Source organism: Marasmius oreades (genome assembly GCF_018924745.1).
Source record: "Marasmius oreades isolate 03SP1 unplaced genomic scaffold unpl_scf_2, whole genome shotgun sequence".
Lineage (NCBI taxonomy): Eukaryota > Fungi > Basidiomycota > Agaricomycetes > Agaricales > Marasmiaceae > Marasmius > Marasmius oreades.
Window position 1 is genome coordinate 14976 of NW_025064826.1, and position 22843 is coordinate 37818.

General features: G+C 42.8%; 1 protein-coding gene across 1 annotated transcript; it reads left to right on the top strand.

The window, feature by feature from the left end:
• Positions 1–19867: 19867 nt before the first annotated feature.
• Positions 19868–22535, top strand: E1B28_013871 (uncharacterized protein; the record flags this gene model as incomplete). The annotated part of the gene is made up of 13 exons (XM_043160668.1): positions 19868–20041; positions 20093–20257; positions 20308–20541; positions 20606–20728; positions 20783–20917; positions 20967–21047; positions 21106–21231; positions 21302–21344; positions 21399–21481; positions 21535–21715; positions 21769–22142; positions 22192–22378; positions 22432–22535. The coding sequence occupies 13 exons, from the start codon at positions 19868–19870 to the stop codon at positions 22533–22535; spliced, it is 2010 nt and encodes a 669-aa protein (XP_043001759.1).
• Positions 22536–22843: the final 308 nt, after the last annotated feature.

Below are 22843 nucleotides of genomic sequence, written 5' to 3' on the forward strand. Positions count from 1 at the left end.
TAGCTACAGATCTCGAAAACGAGTTGATGGCTAACTCGCTAGTGCATAATCAATTCAATTTGATATCGATAACGCTTCTAAGCGAGATATATGAAGGAACCGATTGATGTGGGGACTTAGAGTCCTCGGGAAAGAAATTTTGGACTTCGAGGAGGTCTAATCAACCAAAGAACATTGCGAAACAGGTCGTAGACATTGCGGATTGACTCCGGACAAGGATAATATGGACTGAGGACAGTCCTTTCTTTTGTTAGGGGGAGATATCGCGGATATAATCTACTAGTACCTAAATAAACGCATTTTTAACATTTTTATATATAATATAATCAAAATGGGAACATAATATGAGGATTAGAGCAAGCCCAAGCTGCTAGTCAAAGCACGGGTCTATTTGCGGGTTATCCGAAGTACAGAAAGTACGAAACACCCTATAGATGAGAGTCTTCGACGTTCCGAAACCTGTAGGAACTGATGAAGCAGCCTTTAAAAACCTTCGTTCATTTGGATAGGCCTCGTCTCACTCGCAATTACCTGTAGCAAACATGGGGACACTTGATTTTACTATCAATTTATTGATTTCTTCGATATTGGTTGAAAAGACGGAAACAACTCTTAGAAGTACATCTGGAAGTAACAATCGGACGGATGTAACTATCTAAAGTCCACTTCGGACTTAAGGAACAGAAACAATGCCGGTGGCTGTAACTTACAGCTGGAAACAAGAAAAGGGGCGGATGTCGACGATGTCCGGTCAGAAAGGACATTCTACCAGGAAAGAACCATAGGAACGATCCCTGGAATGTAGATCGAGCAGTTTTGGACTATTCCAGATCGGATAGAACAAGAGAGAACAAGGGAGCACATGGGGACTCGCCTTGGAAACAAAAAGGGGTCAGGATGTATCCACATGCAAATGTCAAAGATATCCGACTCGGAACAGGAATAAAGAAAATATGAGGAAAAGGAATAAGGAATACTATATTCTGGACAGTTTTATATCTAATTGACATGTACTATACCTGATTAAGGGTACTTTGGTATCTCTGAAAGGGATTTCTCTATATTTTCGACTTTTTACCATATCTTCGACGTTTGATTATTATTTATTCGAAAAAGCGTATATAAGGGAGGATGGTAGCAGCAGTATTTTCCCGAGTAACCTACGACAGAAGCCTAAGTGCTTTCACTAGGGGACTCTGGCTCATACTTTGCCCCACTTCTTCGAAGTTGGTGTTTGTATTTGGAAAAGATTGGATTTGAACTTTGAATTTGATTTGAATTTGTTGCCACTTTGGTACTTGGAAACCTTGAACTTGTAGAGTCGCTTTGACTCGAATTTGAATTGAATTTGATAGTTCTATTTGAACTTAGAAAGAATTGAACACCTCCTCGAAGTAGTGAACTTTGTAGAAAGCCTTTGTCATTTTGACTTGTGAACACAGAATTTGAATTTGTTTTGAACCATATAAAGCCCCACCCTTGAAGTCTTATCTTAGAGTTCTCAGTGAACCTTGCTGAGAGCGTCCATTGATACCGACCTCCACAAATCAACTACGCTAATTGCTAGTGTTGGGTTTGGTTTTGCGCACTTCGTGCTTGGAGTGTGTTTTGCTGCACCTAGTAGTAGTTTTTAGTGCCGTTAATGGAACAGCTTTGGCCGTAAGTGAATGCAAAATGCCCATGGGAGCTCGGATCCGAGGCAAGTCATCTGCTAGGAATCCGACTGCTCCTAGAAAGCCTGACACCAATTCCTTGGAAGTAGGAATTTTCCACTTTGAAATTGAATCCACTTTGTCTGGATCCATGCAAATACCCCAGTCGTCAATAACGCGGCCAAGAAGCTTCAATTCCCGAGCAAGAAAGTTAAGTTTTTTCTCGTTAAGGTAAAGTTTCTCGCATTTCAATATGTCGATGACCTGCTTGACATGCTTTATATGGTCCTCAATAGTCTTTGAATAGATAATGATATCATCAAGATAGACATCCATACACACGCCTATTAATGGAGTGAAGATGTGATTCATCAATGCCTGGTAAGTAGCCCCTGCGTTACAGTCTCCTTGTTGAATGACGTGACTGACCATGGTTCCGTCGGGCGTTGATACAGCCGTATGCGGTAATAACGCTGTGTAACACCACTAAATATGGCTAGTAAACACACCTCAAGCACGAAGTGCGCAAACCAAAACCACACCAAGAAGAGTATACACAAGTGTAAGGGGTGGAGGTCGGTATTCTTAAGGCTTTAGTTTTCACTAAGAGGCACCAAGAAAGATAGAATATGTGGGGATCTTCGGTTTTATAGTTGTTTCAATCAAGGTTCTTTCACTACAAGAGTGACAATATGATTCACAAATCCCAAAATTCGATATCTGACTTTTCAACAAAGCTTTTACAAGTCTTCGCCGAAGTTCGGTTTCAAGTTCAATATCCAAACTAGACAATAGCAATCCAAATTCAATATAAGTCCAAATTGACTTCAATATCCAGAGTTCAATTCCAAGACAATATGCCAATACCAAATTCAATTGCAATAATCTAATCTATCCTTCCAAACACAGAACACCAACTTCAGTGAAGACTGGGGCAAAGGTCAAATCTCGAGCGAATCCTAGTAGGTGAACTGCGTCTCCTCTCGTAGGTTGCTGGGGAAAATCCCTCTTTCCTGCCCTCCTTATATATGGTTTCTCTAATAAATAATAGTAAAAGTCCAAAATGTGTGTGAAACTAGTAAATAATAATGAAATCCCTTTCAGTCAAACAGAAACTCGCTTAATCGGGTATGATCCAAGAGTTTTATGTGCTGAAGTGCCCAATCGAATATTAAACTGAATATCTATTCCTTGTTTCCTGGTTGCGATGTAGGGACTTGACTTCGCCGAAGTACCCGACATATCCGCATTCTCCTGTTTTTCCTAGGGAACGAGTCCCTGTTTCAGGCGTATCCATTCTTCCTGTTCCTGTTCTATTCCTTTTTTGGAGAAGATCTAGCCTCGATCCTAGGCCCTGTCCCCAAGGTTTCCCTCTTGCAATCAAATAACACGTGCACTTCGCTGAAGTCCGTGTTTCCTTGGTTTTCCGAGAAATTCCTATTCTTTCCGTTTTCCGTTCGTGAGAATCGGATGTTCCTTCCTTTATCCTTGTTTGGATTTCTATATCCGAGAATTCCAATATCCGAGCAGTCCAACCAGACTTCGTTGAAGTTTCAATAAATTGTATAATAAAATCCCTATGTTTGCTATGAGCATTCCAGGAGTAAGAGGAGGCCTTCCAATACAAGAACGAAGGTTTTTAAACGGCTGCTTCCTGAAGTTCGTACAGTTTTCTGAACTTCAGCGAAGTCTCTCATCTTTCCTAATTTTGTACATTTCGTACGGATAAAGTCTCTTGTAGAGGCTCATGCTTTAACTAGAAGTGTGGGCTCACTCTAGTCCTATTAATCCCATAATTTATAACTCATAAGTGTTAAAATTGTATAAATATGCATTTTAAGGTCTTTTACGATTTATATCGCGATATCTCCCCCTAACAAAAGAAAGGACTGTCCCCAGTCCGTCTTAGGTGTATTGGAGTCAATCCGCAATCTTTCTGCCTTAATCCGCAATGTTCCTTCTGGTTGGTATGCAATTCTATGAAGTTCACGCATATTTTGCGGGTACTGGACCCTTTAATCTATCCTTTTTCTTATCTATCACATCTTATCAAGATGATCTGTTCCTGCTATTGATTTGACATCTAAGCCATCAAGGGTCCGATGTATTAAACAGCAAGAAGTCTTCCTTTTTGGGAAATTCCCACTCCACTTGGTTCCGCGAGAGGGAACTCGCACTTTTTCTAAGTCATCCGGCGTATGCCAAACCCCCTTTTTATGTATGTCCCCCTTTTCGCAAGTTTTGTTTAACTTCCTTCCTTACTTTTTCCTTCCCTTCTAACGCGTCGTCTCTTTCTTAGCCATGTCTCTGCTTCCCGGGCTTACGGAGTTCAATAATCACGGTATCGAAGTGTTCAACAACGATCTCTACCGCGTCCACCGCTGCTTTCAAGATGCAGTAACGCGTCCTGTCAAGAACGAAGACGAGCGCAAGGCTCTTATCAAGGCAGCCTTCCAGTTTGAAGAACGCGGCCTCGTAAGTCAATCTTCTTCCATCCTTTTAATCTATCTGATGTTTCTTCTATAGAATCGCATTGCGGATGAGTTCCGCGCAAAACATACACATTGACTATTCCCTACCGCTGTCGGCAGTCTTTGTGCTGCGGTTTCCCGCCTTGCACCTCCGGAGATCCAACCTGATGCTTGGATTCTATCCGCAGATGAGCTTGCTCTCTGGGATAGTTACAATTTGGTGCGTATATAATCCATTCTTTTCCTTTTCCTTTCTAACCAACTTCTCAGCCGGCCTGCAATCTTCGTCTTTCTCCCAACCAAAACTACTTAAGTGAAGTAGCCCCTCTTGCGGTATTCAGTCCTCCAGCTTGGACTCCCGAATATCGACGTTCCTTGGATCTCGCCCAACGGCGTTCACTTTCCGCAAAGAAAGCTCGGCCTCCACCTTCTGAAAGTTCCGAAGTCGAAATCGAAGCGGTTCCGCCAATCAAGAAGCCTCGACTTTCTTCTTCCACGAAGAGGGTAAGTTTCCTTCTTTCTTTCTTTTATCTTTCCTTATATTATTTCAATCTTCCCTTTGTTTCAGACATCGACAACTGAGCCAGAAACGGCTTCCGAAGACGGTGTTGACAATGCCGCTGAAGATGACGAAGAAGAGGACGATTCCGGCGAATCCGAAGTGGATGAGCTAAGGTCGTCTCCCCCTGTTGTATGTATCCTTTTCCATATGTTCTCCTAATCTTGATGCTAACCTTTTCGGTAGCCCATGACTAGGCCAACGCAAGGACGGGCTCGAGGATCCGGGCGGGGCAGAGGCAGAGGTAGGGTAGAGGTGATCATTCCGAACCGGCCTCGCCCAAAACCTCTTCCAAAACCTGCTCCTTCTCGTCGATCCACTGTAAGTCCTTCCTCTATCTATTCGTTCCTTTCCTTATTCTATTTTACAGACCATCCGCGAAGACGATGAAAGGCCATCTCCTTCAGTTCCTCTGACCGTCGAAGGTCGTCTGACCACGCGCAGTACCACGGTAAGTCATCCTTTAGTCTGTTTAAATCCTTTCTTTAGTCTAAATTTCTTTCTTAGGCTGGCTCGTCCAAGGCTCCTCCCGCTTCATCCAAGAATACTGTCAGCGAGAAGGGAAAAGGCCGGGCAGTTTCAATAAGCCCTCCGCCTGCCAAAAAGAACATCCAACGTCGGCGTACGGACATGGTAAGTCCTTGCCTATTCCTTTTTTTATTCTTTCCTACTTAACCAACTTTCTTAGGAGTCGCATGATGTCAAGCATCCGTTAGCGCGGTCCTCCGTTGGTAAGTTTTATTTATCCTATCTCGTTTCTGAATTTCTAATTTAATTTTTTTTCTTAGAAGTTCCTTATCGCTTCGATGTTCCTCGCAGGGAAGCCTTCTCCCTCCGTGATATTTTGGAGTCTGGGCGATCTATGAAAGCGGTAAGCTTCCTTTTGTGTTCCTGTATTCCTTTGTTAACTTATTCTTTTCCTAGGAGATGCGGATTTCATGCTTGACTTGCATTATTGCCCGCGTGGAGTGCAATTATGTAGGCCGGTCCGACAAATGTGCCCGATGCAAAACTTATCGGTACCTTTGCGACTGGATCCTCCCTCAAGACGAGGCCTTTTCTCAGATGGATCAGGTTCGAGCTTGGGGTGCACCCACTCCTGGTCGTAAGTCTTTAATCTTTCTTTCCTTATTCTTTCTAAGTTTTGTTTCTTTCTAGACTTCCACGAGCGCATGGTCGAGTTGACCCGGCTTCTCGAGACTCAAGACCGACTCTCTGCGACTATCCGTTCTCTTGCCGACACCCTTTCCCTTACTCGAAAGAGTATTACGGACAAGGAGTCCGAAATTCGTCAAATCGCCGCCAACCCCAAAATCGTGTTGGAGTACCTTCAGCTACATGCTGAGGGGCTTCAACTCTCGAGGGAGTCCATCCGCGGTCTAGGTTGTCTTTTCAAATGGCCCTTGGAGTTCAACTTCGCCGAAGACTTTCGCGAGGTGTCCGTCCAAGGATCTCAAACGGTGTTCTGGAACCTCAAGACTCAAGAAACCTTTTCAGTTGATTTGAGCGGATATTCTATTCGTCGTCCTGAGGTACGTTCCAATATCTTTTCTTATTCTTCTATTCTGACTTTGCTTACAGTTTTCCCCGCTTCACTTACGATTGGCTGCGGCACTTCCCGGAGTTGCCGAGAGCACTTCCGCCACCGTTCTCGAGGAACAGACGGTCGAAGAGGAAGTTCGAGTTGAGGACGACGAAGAGGTTAACAACCCTATGGTTGTTGACGCTCCAAGTTCTTCAGCTGATCCGCTTGGTTCTCCGCTCGAATGTAAGCCATTCTTTTCTTCCTTTATTCTATTTCCTGACCCAATTTGCAAAGAGTCGCTATCGCGATATAAATCGTAAAAGACCTTAAAGATGCATATTTATACAATTTTAACACTTATGAGTTATAAATTATGGGATTAATAGGACTAGAGTGAGCCCGCACTTCTAGTTAAAGCATGAGCCTCTACAAGAGACTTTATCCGTACGAAATGTACAAAATTAGGAAAGATGAGAGACTTCGCTGAAGTTCAGAAAACTGTACGAACTTCAGGAAGCAGCCGTTTAAAAACCTTCGTTCTTGTATTGGAAGGCCTCCTCTTACTCCTGGAATGCTCATAGCAAACATAGGGATTTTATTATACAATTTATTGAAACTTCAACGAAGTCTGGTTGGACTGCTCGGATATTGGAATTCTCGGATATAGAAATCCAAACAAGGATAAAGGAAGGAACATCCGATTCTCACGAACGGAAAATGGAAAGAATAGGAATTTCTCGGAAAACCAAGGAAACACGGACTTCAGCGAAGTGCACGTGTTATTTGATTTCAAGAGGGAAACCTTGGGGACAGGGCCTAGGATCGAGGCTAGATCTTCTCCAAAAAGGAATAGAACAGGAACAGGAAGAATGGATACGCCTGAAACAGGGACTCGTTCCCTAGGAAAAACAGGAGAATGCGGATATGTCGGGTACTTCGGCGAAGTCAAGTCCCTACATCGCAACCAGGAAACAAGGAATAGATATTCAGTTTAATATTCGATTGGGCACTTCAGCACATAAAACTCTTGGATCATACCCGATTAAGCGAGTTTCTGTTTGACTGAAAGGGATTTCATTATTATTTACTAGTTTCACACACATTTTGGACTTTTACTATTATTTATTAGAGAAACCATATATAAGGAGGGCAGGAAAGAGGGATTTTCCCCAGCAACCTACGAGAGGAGACGCAGTTCACCTACTAGGATTCGCTCGAGATTTGACCTTTGCCCCAGTCTTCACTGAAGTTGGTGTTCTGTGTTTGGAAGGATAGATTAGATTATTGCAATTGAATTTGGTATTGGCATATTGTCTTGGAATTGAACTCTGGATATTGAAGTCAATTTGGACTTATATTGAATTTGGATTGCTATTGTCTAGTTTGGATATTGAACTTGAAACCGAACTTCGGCGAAGACTTGTAAAAGCTTTGTTGAAAAGTCAGATATCGAATTTTGGGATTTGTGAATCATATTGTCACTCTTGTAGTGAAAGAACCTTGATTGAAACAACTATAAAACCGAAGATCCCCACATATTCTATCTTTCTTGGTGCCTCTTAGTGAAAACTAAAGCCTTAAGAATACCGACCTCCACCCCTTACACTTGTGTATACTCTTCTTGGTGTGGTTTTGGTTTGCGCACTTCGTGCTTGAGGTGTGTTTACTAGCCATATTTAGTGGTGTTACACAGCGTTATTATCTGGTGACCACCGCAGGGGGTGGTATTACTAGGAAAGAAAGAATTCTTGAAACCGTACACTTCGCAGAAGTTAGCTTCTAAGGAGTACAATTGTTCATTTGGTTGAGATCAAACCGAAGTACTTGTCAAAATTGCACCCAGATCTAAGAAAATAGATAAGGGAAAAGCAGTTAGCACTTCGCGAACGAGATCAACGCAGACTTCGAGCGCTGCAGGAAACTTAGAATTAACCGAACATCGAATTTCTAAGATCCAACAGGAAAAAGAATTAGAAAAGCAAGTTGCTCTTCTAAAGGAAAATATACAATTGCAACAAGAGATTAATAGTCTCAGACTTGCCTCATTAAGGGATAGAGCCTTAGCAACTACTTCGGCTGTATCTATTTTTGAAAGAATAAGGAACTTCGGCGAAGAAACCGAAGATCCAGAAAACTCTTCGTCACAAGTTAGAGAAGGAACACCGGAACCACCGGTACCTCCAGCGAATACTCCAGTTTTGGAACCGGAAGATATTTCGGACCCTTTTCAATCTTTTGAGAGAGACTTAGATTTTAATATTGAATTATTGAGTAGAGCTAATATGGCAAACTCAGTAAATACAGAAGGACCAGAACCACAGGAAAATGTGGTTCGGCCAGTGAAACAGTCATGGATGGACCTCACAGCAGAAGCTAGGGAGGTCTTGAAAGGAGACAAACATAAGATGAGATTACAGGTCTTTAGTAAAGACCGTCCGGAAACGTTTGAAGCTTGGTTGACTGCGCTAGAAGATTATTTTCGATGGAATAATATCGAGAATGATGAGGCGAAGATCAACATTGCAATGACACAGATGGATCTGACCACCCGAGAGTTGCTCGAAGATGTTATTGCCTCTGCAAGAGGTTACGACTGGGAGCTTTTCAAGGATGAGTTGCTTCAGGAATTTCCTGAAGCGCAGGATAGGAAGATCGGCTCAAGGGAGCGTCTTCTTGCTGTCTGTGAACGAGCAAAGTACATTCCGTTCGGTCATACGTCGAAGTTAGCGGCATTTAATAGAGAATTCAACTTAGAAGCTAAAAAGTTGAAGAATACTATGCCCCCGCTGATTACGAATATTGACTTAGTCTCGTATTATTTGAATACGTTGGAACCAAGATTTGCGGACGAGATTAGAAAGCATTTAGTAGCGAAAGCTATGTCTGAAATGCGAAGGGACACTGACATTCGAGAAAAGCTCAAGAAGCGTCAGGACCCTTGGACAATCGATGAAGTCCAGGAAGCTGCAATTACAATGTCAGCTACCATGGTTCAAAGTGTTTATGCACCAGGACTTGGAGTTTCGAGTAGAGATACTTATTCAGGTGTCTCCCCGGAAGGCCTAAATAGACTTCATGGTGTAAAACAGACAGCGGATCAGTACGTTCGTCCTCTGATGCCAGAGACACAGGATAGAAAGATAAAAGATGAATGGGAACACAAAGTATCAGTATCAATGGATACCTACAATGTGAAACTTCGCGAACTTGGACACCAAGTTTCCGAGCAGAGTAAAGCAACCGAAAATACCAATCGGTTACTTCTTGAAGTCATGAAGTTAGTGAAAGTTGGTGCAAATAACGGTAACCAAAGTAGTGGAAACCAGTACCAGCGACCTAGCAATCGACCAGATCGGCCGCGCAATAATAACGAGACTTCAGCGAAGTCCAACTGGCTGGATGATCTTCAGTGTTGGTTCTGTAGCAAAGAAGGGCATACCGCGAGGGACTGTCCAGAGCAAGCAAAGTTACTGGAAAATGGAATTTTGAAAAGAAATTCCGAAGGAAAGATTGAGTTGAAGGACGGAAGTCGACTTCCATTTGTAAATGTGAAGGAACCCGGTCCTACTCGTGCAGAGAGAGTGTTGGCAATTGCCAAAGAAAGAGGATGGCTGGCCGCAAGCTCTGCAGCAGCTCAAAGTATGTTGTATGAAGTAGAAGAAGAACCGACCGTAGTGAACAGTTTTCAGTATGCGTTAGAAGAAACGTTGAAAGAGATTGGAAGCGATGAGTCGCACGCGTTGGCGGTTCTTATGAAGAAATTGAATGGGTCAAAATACTAGGAGATCCAATGAAAGGGCAGGATAGAGAGGGCAGGAATGCTAAAGCCCTGAATACCAAAAAGACCCTAGAGGAACCTAGAAAATTGATACCGCAGGTTGTAATAAATACACCTAAGAATTTCGATAGATCCAGATATATAATTCCTCAGATGAGAGAGGAGGAAGAAGAAAATGGAGAGAAAACGGAGACTTCAGTGAAGTCCCCAGATAATGCGCAAATTGAAGAAATCGAGGAAGAAGATGTTCCTCAGGAAAGACCATTTGATCGTGTAAAACCGGTCGAAAGAATATTTCAGCCAAGAGACTATGCTCTCCCAAGGAAAGAAGAGCTTAAAGAAAATAGTTCTTCTAAGGAAAGGGTAGTTTATACTCGTGCTGAAGAGATCAGAAAGGCTGTAAGGCCGAAGGAATCATTATCCGACACGGATTGGAAGTCGGTAAAACAGAAAGCAGTCGATAGTATTGCAGAAAAGATTTTGCGGAAAGAAGTTGAAATTTCGGCAGAGCATGCTATTAAAGCCTCTCCGGAATTACAAAAAGCTTTGATGCGGAAGATTAGGAACCGAAGGCTTCCTAGAAGAAATGCGAATGCGTTCTTTAAAGAAGCCGGAACAGAAGAAAAGCTCGGACGAGACATTTTGTCAGGCTTCAGCGAAGATACCGAATTTGTCAATATCGAAGACGTTGAAGTCGCACAGACTTTCGAAATTTTGGAGGAGCCCCGAGGCCATCTTGAAGAAGGCTCGGTGGTACACAAAGACGCGGTAGAACAATATATCAGCGACCTACCTCCGGAAGATAGAAAGAAAGTGATAATCGTTGCAAGGGTTATGGATACCCTCCGATGCATTTTCCCTGAGATAAATGGTTCTAAGGAAGAGGTTGAAGCCGTCACTGATGGCGGATCACAGATAGTTGCGATTGATATGGTCGTAGCTGTTGGACTTGGTCTGACATGGGATCTGGAATCCAATATTTTGATGCAATCGGCTAATGGCCAACTTCAAAGAACTAAAGGGTTAGCTAGAAATGTGCCCTTCCGGTTCGGAGAAATTACGGTCTATCTCCAACTTCACATTGTTGAGGAAGCGCCGTATCAAGTATTATTGGGTAGACCGTTTGATGCCTTGACCAATTCAAGTATTCAGAATTTCCCAGATGGAGATCAACATATTATTGCCACTTGTCCTAATACTGGCGTGAAATGTACAATCCCTACTTACCCGAGAGGTGGTGGAAAACGAATCCGTCCGAAAGTAAGGGAACCGGCACTGAAATCCGAAGATGCGGTTTCCGCGAAGTCCAGAAAGGAATACGAAAATGACGAAAAGTCGGAAACATTAAATTTTCAGTTAGCCTTGAGGAATTGCTAGATGATCAAGGAGAGGTTGCTGTTAGTTTTATATTTTCCGAGGATAGAAACATAAAAATAGAAGGATATAAATTGCCAGACTCTCACCACTTCAGAGAAGAAGAGTTGGCGGAAGCTTTCGTATTGGCTAATGCAGCTAATTTCAAAGATCAGATTGCATCTCAGAAAGTCCAGGATTTTCAGAGATCAAAGGAAGAAAAAGGATATGCCGTATTTAGTGTATGGCGAGATAACATAGACTTTGACTGTGGAAATCTAGATTCTCACGGTTCCGAAGACTTCAGCGAACTTGAAGTTAAAGAAAAAGGCGTTGATAAAACGGTCCCTAATTTAAATTTGGAAAAGGTCTCAGTCTATGGAAAGTATAAACCAGTGCATTTGAAGGTTAGACCTCAACTTGCATCAATGCCAGAAGAATTTCGGGTTCAAAGGAATATTACAGGCGATCCGCTTGCGGAATTACCTGAATTGTCGAAACATCCACCTGAATATTCACCAGGCGAAAGATATACAAAGGAAAGAAAAGATGGCATAGACAAGAATCATTCAGAAGATTTCTTGTGGCCAGAAGAAAGAAAATTGTTGCATCATTTTATGCTCACTCAAGAGAAGGGTTTTGCTTGGACAGCAGAAGAAGGAGGAAATTTCAGAACTGATTTCTTCCCTCCTGTAAAGTTTCCAGTATTGCCTCATACTCCTTGGGTAGAAAGGAATATTCCTATACCTCCTGGCATTTATGAAGAAGTGTGTAACATTTTGAAAGATAAGATAGCAGCTGGTGTTTACGAACCCACTACTTCCTCTTATCGGTCCAGATGGTTTATGGTTTTAAAGAAAGATGGAAAAAGCCTTCGCTTAGTTCATAGTCTTGAGGCTTTGAACCGAGTTACGATTCAACACTCAGGTATTCCGCCGGGAACTGCAGAAATCGCTTCTAGCTTTTCAGGAAGGGCATGTTTAGGCATGTTGGATATTTGGGTTGGATATGATGAAAGGTTAATAGATGAGAAGTCTAGGGACTATACTACATTCCAGACTCCTTTTGGTCCCTATCGATTGGTTAAATTGCCAATGGGTTGGACTAATTCTGTACCTATCTTTCATGAAGATGTTTCATATATCTTTAGAGATGAAATACCTCATGTAACAAGACCATATATCGATGATGTTCCTATCAGAGGACCAGCCACAAGATATGAAACTTCAGATGGTTCATTTGAAACCATCCAAGAAAATAAAGGAATAAGAAGATTTGTATGGGAACATTTTCAGAATGTAAATCGGATAGTTCAGCACATGAAGTATGTTGGAGGGACCTTTTCAGGACCAAAAGCGTACTTATGTGTATCAGAGGGTTTAGTAGTAGGACACAGAGTGTCCTATAAAGGAGAAAAACCAGTAGAAAAGTTAGCAGAAGTGATCCTGTCTTGGGACCCAGCTAACTTTGAGAATAAAACGCATATCAAGTCTTTCTTGGGCACTGCTGGACAGATGCGGATGTTCATTAAAGACTATGCAAAGATCACTAGGCCGTTGACTAGATTGACAGCGGCGAATGTACCATTTGTCATTGGTGAAGAACAGATTGTTGCAGTTCGCAAAATACAAGAAGGTATTAAGAACGCTCCTGCTCTTAGACCAATTGACTATCTGAACCCAAGTGGAATCACACTAGCAGTGGATACTTCATGGCATGCTGTGGGATTTTATTTGTATCAAGTAGATGAAGAAAATCCTAAGAGGAAGTTCTTCAATTATTTCGGTTCAATTACTCTCAATGAGAGGGAAGCTAGGTTTTCCCAACCAAAGAGAGAACTGTATGGTTTGATGATGGCACTTAGAGCTACCAAATATCAGACCTTTGGTTGCAGGAATTTAACGGTTGAAACTGATGCTAGTTACATTAAGGGAATGTTGGACAATCCCAGCAGTGGCCCAAATGCTAGTATCAACCGTTGGATAGAAGAAATAAGACTTTGGAAATTTACCTTAGTACATATTAAAGGTCTGGTTCATGGACCAGATGGATTGTCAAGACCGCCTCCGGGTGGTGGATCTACTGAGAGACCAGAAGGCTGGGAAGACTTCTTAGTAGAGGATGATGGAAAACCTGTTAAATTTCGAATGGGAGAAGGACAGACTGAGTCTCCTTTGGACTTTGAAATTTTCAGAGATGCTATTGATCCTAGATCAGGATATTTGACTGAGGTTGTTAATACCTCTGGATTAGCAAAGGATGTAGAGGATTTTGAAGAAGAGCTTCAAGAAGTTCGTGATGAAGACAGACTATGGAAATATTATTTTGAGTCTGCGCTCTTCAAGAAAGGAAAAGTAGTGAATAGCTTTTCGCTTAACGAAGTGTTAGTTATTCCACCGGATATTGATGCGGATTGGTCAAGAGACCACCCATATGATGAACTTCACCGAAGTTCAGAAGGATTGAAACAGGATGAAGAAATACCAAAGATTATTCATTGGTTGAGAGACTCTAACTCAGATGTAACATCACAAATGAGTAGCTCAGAAAAGACGAATTTTATAAGAAGAGCTTTAAAGTTCTTCTTAGATGATGAAGGCAGGTTATACCGTAAGCCCTTAGATGATTCAAGTAACCATCGGTTGTTTGTACCAAAGGAAAAGAGAATGTGGATGTTGATGGCAGCTCATGATAACCTTGGACATAAAGGAATGTTTGCTACTAAAGCGCTTATCGAAAAACGCTTTTGGTGGCCACACTTCGAAGAAGATGTTGATTGGTTCGTAAAATCATGTCAGCCTTGTCAGGATAGAAGATTGGACCTCTTAAGGATCCCTCCTGTCCTCACACACACCCCTTCACTATTCCAGAAGATTCATATTGATGTCATTAAAATGACACCAGCTAGTAGAGGTTGCAAAAACATCGTCCACGGACGTTGCGCCTTATCAAATTGGTCAGAAGCAAGGGCCATTGCTAGTGAGAATACAAGACAGCTTGCAGAATGGTTCTTTGATGATATCTTATGCAGATGGGGAACACCGGAGGAAATCGTTACAGATAACGCTCCTCAGATGATTGCCCTAACCAACTGGTTGCGTGATAAGTATGGTGTTCGTGGAATTCGAATTTCGCCTTACAACTCACAAGCCAATGGAAAGATTGAAAGAGCACACTTTGACCTGAGACAGGCCTTAGCGAAAGCGACAAGCGGAAATTTGAACCATTGGTATTACTTCTTGAAGCACATTTTGTGGGCAGATAGAATAACTACTAGAAAAACGTTAGGATGTTCACCATACTTCTTTGTATTGGGGGCGGAACCTATATTGCTGCTTGATATTGTAGAAGCTACCTGGCTTGTAAAAACGCCGGAAAGAGTGTGGACCAGAGAAGAACTCATTGGGTATCGTGCGCAAGCGCTCGCTAAGCACCGTACTCATGTTCAAGAAATGGTAGAAAGGATAACAGAAAATAAAAGGAAGAACTTGAGGAAATTCGAACGAGATTATATGCATACCATTAAGCCATATGATTTTAAACCGGGTACGCTTGTACAAGTTCGAAATACTCAAATAGAAAAGAACTTAGATAGAAAGATGTTCCCAAGGTACTTTGGACCATGTATAGTCATAAGAAGAACCAAGGGAGGATCATATATCTTGGCTGAGATGGATGGTACACTCATGAGGGGAAAATATGGCGCTTTCAGAGTGCTCCCACATGTTACACGCTATCAACCCATTGAATTACCAGAAAATATAGACAGACTTATTCATATGTCGAAAGACAAGTTGGATCAGCTTGTAGAAGAAGAAGATGAAGTCGATTATGGACCTGATAAGGATTATATCTTTGAAAGGGTCCCCAACTTACGAATAAACGAAGAACAAGTAGACTTCGCTGAAGTCTGAGAAATCAAACGGTTTTAGTTGGATCGACAAAAGGATCGGATTTATGGGCGCATCAAGCGCTACTAACACGAGTACAAAAGTGTCCGACTAAATGTATGGAAGTTTTTGTATTTTATAAGGAAAAGAAAGGAATAGTGTGAAGAGATCTAGGCAGAAACATATCCTCCCTTGGAAGTGGAAGCTACAGACTCTTTAGCCTTGCCTTTGTTGGTGAGGTCCTCTACAATGGACTCAGTATCCATAGAATCGTCAATACCTAACTTCCCAAGACGATGATTGTTGATCTCTTCGAGCTGAGCAAGGCTAGACTTGTACTGGCTATGAGCATGCAAAATGGTGTGCTGAAGGGTGATGATCTCAGTCCTCAAGAAGTTGGCGACGGAAAGGAGCTGTTCAGGATCGTATTTGGACATGTTGGCGAAGGGCAACAACCCTGCAACGTGAAGGACTCGAGCATGACCCTCCTCGCGGACGCGAAGTTGTTCTTCGCTGAAGTTAGAAAGATGGAAAAGAAAACTTGACAAGATTAGTGGCGTACCAGGGGTTTCCTCGGTCGTGTCAACAATGGGAGTGAGCAAACGAGCCCTCTTGTGGTTAGAGACCGGTGGGACGGAAATTCCATTAGGCCCAGACTATAGCAGAAATTAATAAAAGAATGTCACGAAGTCGATACTTACTTTCTTGCTCTTGGTGATAGTCATTTGCTGAAGGGGCTTGTATTTGCCAGACACCTTCGCTTGCTTGGCCTTGGGTGGTGCATGGATAGAGGCGCTGACGCCTTCGGACTTGGACTTGTCAATAAGAAAGGGAATATAATGAAAGATTAAAGAACGTACTTTGGCACGGACAGGAGCATCGACAATGATCTCCATGTTGTCGTCGGACTCGACGAAAGCATTGGACTTCTAAGAGAAAGGAATAACATAGTCTGCAGTGAAGTCCATAAAAGACTTACCACGGGACGTTTGGTGGGCTTCGCCTTGTTGTGGAGTTTCTCCTCGGCCTTCTGGTGGAGTTTCTCTTCGTGCTGGTCGCGAGAAACAATGGCTTCGGCGATAAAAGCTTCATGAGCAGCATAAGATGGAATAGTCGGAACTCCAGGCACAGCCTGAAGTTTCTCGAGTAAGGCAAAGCACTTCTGAACGAACTCTAACGCTTCGGGATCCTTGCTGATGTGATGATGCGACATGGAAGTAGACTGCAGTGAAGTTAGTGATTATCGCAGGAAAGGGAAAGGTCGATAACATACCAAGCGGCTGGCGATAGAGCGAGCTCCGGCTTCGGCCAGGAAGTGACTCTTGCTATTGAGAAGGTCCTCCATTTGTTTGAGGAACCCTGGCTGGTCGTGAAGGAACTCCGCGCGTCCACTCCAGTTTGGAATCTTGTTAGACATGTTAAACGATGGAAAGAAGGAAAGATTGTTTGATAAGGATGTCCAGAATTTGAGGAACCTTTTATACGTTCTTGGAGTCAACAGGGGTTGACATTTCTTTTGTTAGGGGGAGAGGACTCTGATTTTTCCGTGAAATTTTAAATTTTGAATGCGGATAAATTCGTGAAGTTGCCTCGACAACCTAAGAATGGAATGGAACTACGCTGAAATTCGTGAAGTTGCCTCAGCGACCCAAGAATGTAATGGAAATACTGTGTAGGGAACAGGAATGGAATGTTGGTTGCTTTACGCATTTTCAAATTTCAGACACTTGCTACACTTTAACAAAGGAATTGGGATATGATAGATAGGGTCTACAGTTCTAGAGCGAGCTGGTAATTGGAAATACTACATTGAAATCCGTCTATCATCCCCTACGGAAAGATCAGAGTAAGTTTTCGGAGACTTCAGAGAAGTCTTGGAAAACTCACCTCTTCAGGAGTATAATTTATACTTCCTGGAAAAGAGTACCTAGCAGTGTTAGGCTCGAAGGAATAGAACCCATAGTACCCATGTTCAGGTAAATAGAGAGCGGAATCGGGGACTAAAGGAAGAAAGAAGTTAACTTCATACGCCCAAGCTTCAACGGCTCCGGGGATAGAAGCAACTTCGAGCTTAAGGAATCCAACTCTAGCCATCGCGTTGCCAAGTCGATTAAACACCTTGCGTGAAGTCGGATGGAATCGATGATTATTGAGTGGACTGTGATAGATACGGCCTTGAGCAGGATCGAATAAAAGGATAAATTGGAGGTATGGTCCGTTGTGGCGGATAGCTACTAAGAACTGAAGTTGTATAGCCAACTCAGCTTCTCGCTCAGTAGAAAGAGGAATCCGTAGCACAATGCGATTGTCATCCTGGAAATAAGGAGGACCCCCAATTGGAGGAATAAAATTGGCAGGATATGCGTCTTCAGCGAAGTTAGTGAAATCTTGGATATAAGATAAGAAAACTCACAATGAGCTAGCATGGCGTATAATTGTTCAATAGCCAACCTCATGATAGAAGGAAAGATAGTGTAAAGAAAGGATTTGATCATGGTAACCTCGCCTGGAGACTTTGGCGAAGTTCAGAATAAAGGGGTATTTTATCGGAATTTTCTAAAACAAGTTAGAGGGAAATTTTCTTATTTCACTCCAGAAAGAAAGGAATACAACATTGTATTTTTATGCTGCAAAGCAGCAGGATGGTAAGAATACAAAAGAGTTTTAAAGTGACTCTACCACTGTATACTGAAGTCCGACTACAAGTAGTCTACAAGATACGCAAGAAAGATATATATAGGGCCCGTATAAAGCCAAGAAGTCCCGGTCTCCAAAGACCTCGGAGAAGTCCGATTGAGAGCGATAATAACGCTGTGTAACACCACTAAATATGGCTAGTAAACACACCTCAAGCACGAAGTGCGCAAACCAAAACCACACCAAGAAGAGTATACACAAGTGTAAGGGGTGGAGGTCGGTATTCTTAAGGCTTTAGTTTTCACTAAGAGGCACCAAGAAAGATAGAATATGTGGGGTTCTTCGGTTTTATAGTTGTTTCAATCAAGGTTCTTTCACTACAAGGGTGACAATATGATTCACAAATCCCAAAATTCGATATCTGACTTTTCAACAAAGCTTTTACAAGTCTTCGCCGAAGTTCGGTTTCAAGTTCAATATCCAAACTAGACAATAGCAATCCAAATTCAATATAAGTCCAAATTGACTTCAATATCCAGAGTTCAATTCCAAGACAATATGCCAATACCAAATTCAATTGCAATAATCTAATCTATCCTTCCAAACACAGAACACCAACTTCAGTGAAGACTGGGGCAAAGGTCAAATCTCAAGCGAATCCTAGTAGGTGAACTGCGTCTCCTCTCGTAGGTTGCTGGGGAAAATCCCTCTTTCCTGCCCTCCTTATATACGGTTTTTCTAATAAATAATAGTAAAAGTCCAAAATGTGTGTGAAACTAATAAATAATAATGAAATCCCTTTCAGTCAAACAGAAACTCGCTTAATCGGGTATAATACAAGAGTTTTATGTGCTGAAGTGCCCAATCGAATATTAAACTGAATATCTATTCCTTGTTTCCTGGTTGCGATGTAGGGACTTGACTTCGCCGAAGTACCCGACATATCCGCATTCTCCTGTTTTTCCTAGGGAACGAGTCCCTGTTTCAGGCGTATCCATTCTTCCTGTTCCTGTTCTATTCCTTTTTGGAGAAGATCTAGCCTCGATCCTAGGCCCTGTCCCCAAGGTTTCCCTCTTGAAATCAAATAACACATGCACTTCGCTGAAGTCCGTGTTTCCTTGGTTTTCCGAGAAATTCCTATTCTTTCCGTTTTCCGTTCGTGAGAATCGGATGTTCCTTCCTTTATCCTTGTTTGGATTTCTATATCCGAGAATTCCAATATCCGAGCAGTCCAACCAGACTTCGTTGAAGTTTCAATAAATTGTATAATAAAATCCCTATGTTTGCTATGAGCATTCCAGGAGTAAGAGGAGGCCTTCCAATACAAGAACGAAGGTTTTTAAACGGCTGCTTCCTGAAGTTCGTACAGTTTTCTGAACTTCAGCGAAGTCTCTCATCTTTCCTAATTTTGTACATTTCGTACGGATAAAGTCTCTTGTAGAGGCTCATGCTTTAACTAGAAGTGTGGGCTCACTCTAGTCCTATTAATCCCATAATTTATAACTCATAAGTGTTAAAATTGTATAAATATGCATTTTTAAGGTCTTTTACGATTTATATCGCGATATCTCCCCCTAACAAAAGAAAGGACTGTCCCCAGTCCGTCTTAGGTGTATTGGAGTCAATCCGCAATCTTTCTGCCTTAATCCGCAATGTTCCTTCTGGTTGGTATGCAATTCTATGAAGTTCACGCATATTTTGCGGGTACTGGACCCTTTAATCTATCCTTTTTCTTATCTATCACATCTTATCAAGATGATCTGTTCCTGCTATTGATTTGACATCTAAGCCATCAAGGGTCCGATGTATTAAACAGCAAGAAGTCTTCCTTTTTGGGAAATTCCCACTCCACTTGGTTCCGCGAGAGGGAACTCGCACTTTTTCTAAGTCATCCGGCGTATGCCAAACCCCCTTTTTATGTATGTCCCCCTTTTCGCAAGTTTTGTTTAACTTCCTTCCTTACTTTTTCCTTCCCTTCTAACGCGTCGTCTCTTTCTTAGCCATGTCTCTGCTTCCCGGGCTTACGGAGTTCAATAATCACGGTATCGAAGTGTTCAACAACGATCTCTACCGCGTCCACCGCTGCTTTCAAGATGCAGTAACGCGTCCTGTCAAGAACGAAGACGAGCGCAAGGCTCTTATCAAGGCAGCCTTCCAGTTTGAAGAACGCGGCCTCGTAAGTCAATCTTCTTCCATCCTTTTAGTCTATCTGATGTATCTTCTACAGAATCGTATTGCGGATGAGTTCCGTGCAAAACATACACATCGACTATTCCCTACCGCTGTCGGCAGTCTTTGCGCTGCAGTTTCCCGCCTTGCACCTCCAGAGATCCAACCTGATGCTTGGATTCTATCCGCAGATGAGCTTGCTCTCTGGGATAGTTACAATTTGGTGCATATATAATCCATTCTTTTCCTTTTCCTTTCTAACCAACTTCTCAGCCGGCCTGCAATCTTCGTCTTTCTCCCAACCAAAACTACTTAAGTGAAGTAGCCCCTCTTGCGGTATTCAGTCCTCCAGCTTGGACTCCCAAATATCGATGTTCCTTGGATCTCGCCCAATGGCGTTCACTTTCCGCAAAGAAAGCTCGGCCTCCACCTTCTGAAAGTTCCGAAGTCGAAATCGAAGCGGTTCCGCCAATCAAGAAGCCTCGACTTTCTTCTTCCACGAAGAGGGTAAGTTTCCTTCTTTCTTTCTTTTATCTTTCCTTATATTATTTCAATCTTCCCTTTGTTTCAGACATCGACAACTGAGCCAGAAACGGCTTCCGAAGACGGTGTTGACAATGCCGCTGAAGATGACGAAGAAGAGGACGATTCCGGCAAATCCGAAGTGGATGAGCTAAGGTCGTCTCCCCCTGTTGTATGTATCCTTTTCCATATGTTCTCCTAATCTTGATGCTAACCTTTTCGGTAGCCCATGACTAGGCCAACGCAAGGACGGGCTCGAGGATCCGGGCGGGGCAGAGGCAGAGGTAGGGTAGAGGTGATCATTCCGAACCGGCCTCGCCCAAAACCCCTTCCAAAACCTGCTCCTTCTCGTCGATCCACTGTAAGTCCTTCCTCTATTTATTCGTTCCTTTCCTTATTCTATTTTACAGACCATCCGCGAAGACGATGAAAGGCCATCTCCCTCAGTTCCTCTGACCGTCGAAGGTTGTCCGACCACGCGCAGTGCCACGGTAAGTCATCCTTTAGTCTGTTTTAAATCCTTTCTTTAGTCTAATTTCCTTTTCTTAGGCTGGCTCGTCCAAGGCTCCTCTCGCTTCATCCAAGAATACTGTCAGTGAGAAGGGAAAAGGCCGGGCTGTTTCAATAAGCCCTCCGCCTGCCAAAAAGAATATCCAACGTCGGCGTACGGACATGGTAAGTCCTTGCCTATTCCTCTCTCCTCCTTTTTTTTTTATATTCTTTCCTACTTAACCAACTTTCTTAGGAGTCGCATGATGTCAAGCATCCGTTAGCGCGGTCCTCCGTTGGTAAGTTTTATTTATCCTATCTTGTTTCTGAATTTCTAATTTAATTTTTCTTAGAAGTTCCCTATCGCTTCGATGTTCCTCGCGGGGAAGCATTCTCCCTCCGTGATATTTTGGAGTCTGGGCGATCTATGAAAGCGGTAAGCTTTCTTTTGTGTATCTCTATTCCTTTGTTAACTTATTCTTTTCCTAGGAGATGCGGATTTCATGCTTGACATGCATTATTGCCCGCATGGAGTGCAACTATGTCGGCCGGTCCGACAAATGTGCCCGATGCAAAACTTATCGGTACCTTTGCAACTGGATCCTCCCTCAAGACGAGGCCTTTTCTCAGATGGATCAGGTTCGAGCTTGGGGTGCACCCACTCCTGGTCGTAAGTCTTTAATCTTTCTTTCCTTATTCTTTCTAAGTTTTGTTTCTTTCTAGACTTCCACGAGCGCATGGTCGAGTTGACCCGGCTTCTCGAGACTCAAGACCGACTCTCTGCGACTATCCGTTCTCTTGCCGACACCCTTTCCCTTACTCGAAAGAGTATTACGGACAAGGAGTCCGAAATTCGTCAAATCGCCGCCAACCCCAAAATCGTGTTGGAGTACCTTCAGCTACATGCTGAGGGGCTTCAACTCTCGAGGGAGTCCATCCGCGGTCTAGGTTGTCTTTTCAAATGGCCCTTGGAGTTCAACTTCGCCGAAGACTTTCGCGAGGTGTCCGTCCAAGGATCTCAAACGGTGTTCTGGAACCTCAAGACTCAAGAAACCTTTTCAGTTGATTTGAGCGGATATTCTATTCGTCGTCCTGAGGTACGTTCCAATATCTTTTCTTATTCTTCTATTCTGACTTTGCTTACAGTTTTCCCCGCTTCACTTACGATTGGCTGCGGCACTTCCTGGAGTTGCTGAGAGCACTTCCGCCACCGTTCTCGAGGAACAGACGGTCGAAGAGGAGGTTCGAGTTGAGGACGACGAAGAGGTTAACAACCCTATGGTTGTTGACACTCCAAGTTCTTCAGCTGATCCGCTTGTTTCTCTGCTCGAATGTAAGCCATTCTTTTCTTCCTTTATTCCATTTCCTGACCCAATTTGCAAAGAGTCGCTCTCAATCGGACTTCGCCGAGGTCTTTGGAGACCGGGACTTCTTGGCTTTATACGGGCCCTATATATATCTTTCTTGCGTATCTTGTAGACTACTTGTAGTCGGACTTCAGTATACAGTGGTAGAGTCACTTTAAAACTCTTTTGTATTCTTACCATCCTGCTGCTTTGCAGCATAAAAACTTACAATGTTGTATTCCTTTCTTTCTGGAGTGAAATAAGAAAATTTCCCTCTAACTTGTTTTAGAAAATTCCGATAAAATACCCCTTTATTCTGAACTTCGCCAAAGTCTCCAGGCGAGGTTACCATGATCAAATCCTTTCTTTACACTATCTTTCCTTCTATCATGAGGTTGAAGAACTTCCTCTTAGGATTTTCTTCATCTACTTGATACAAATAAAATCCCACA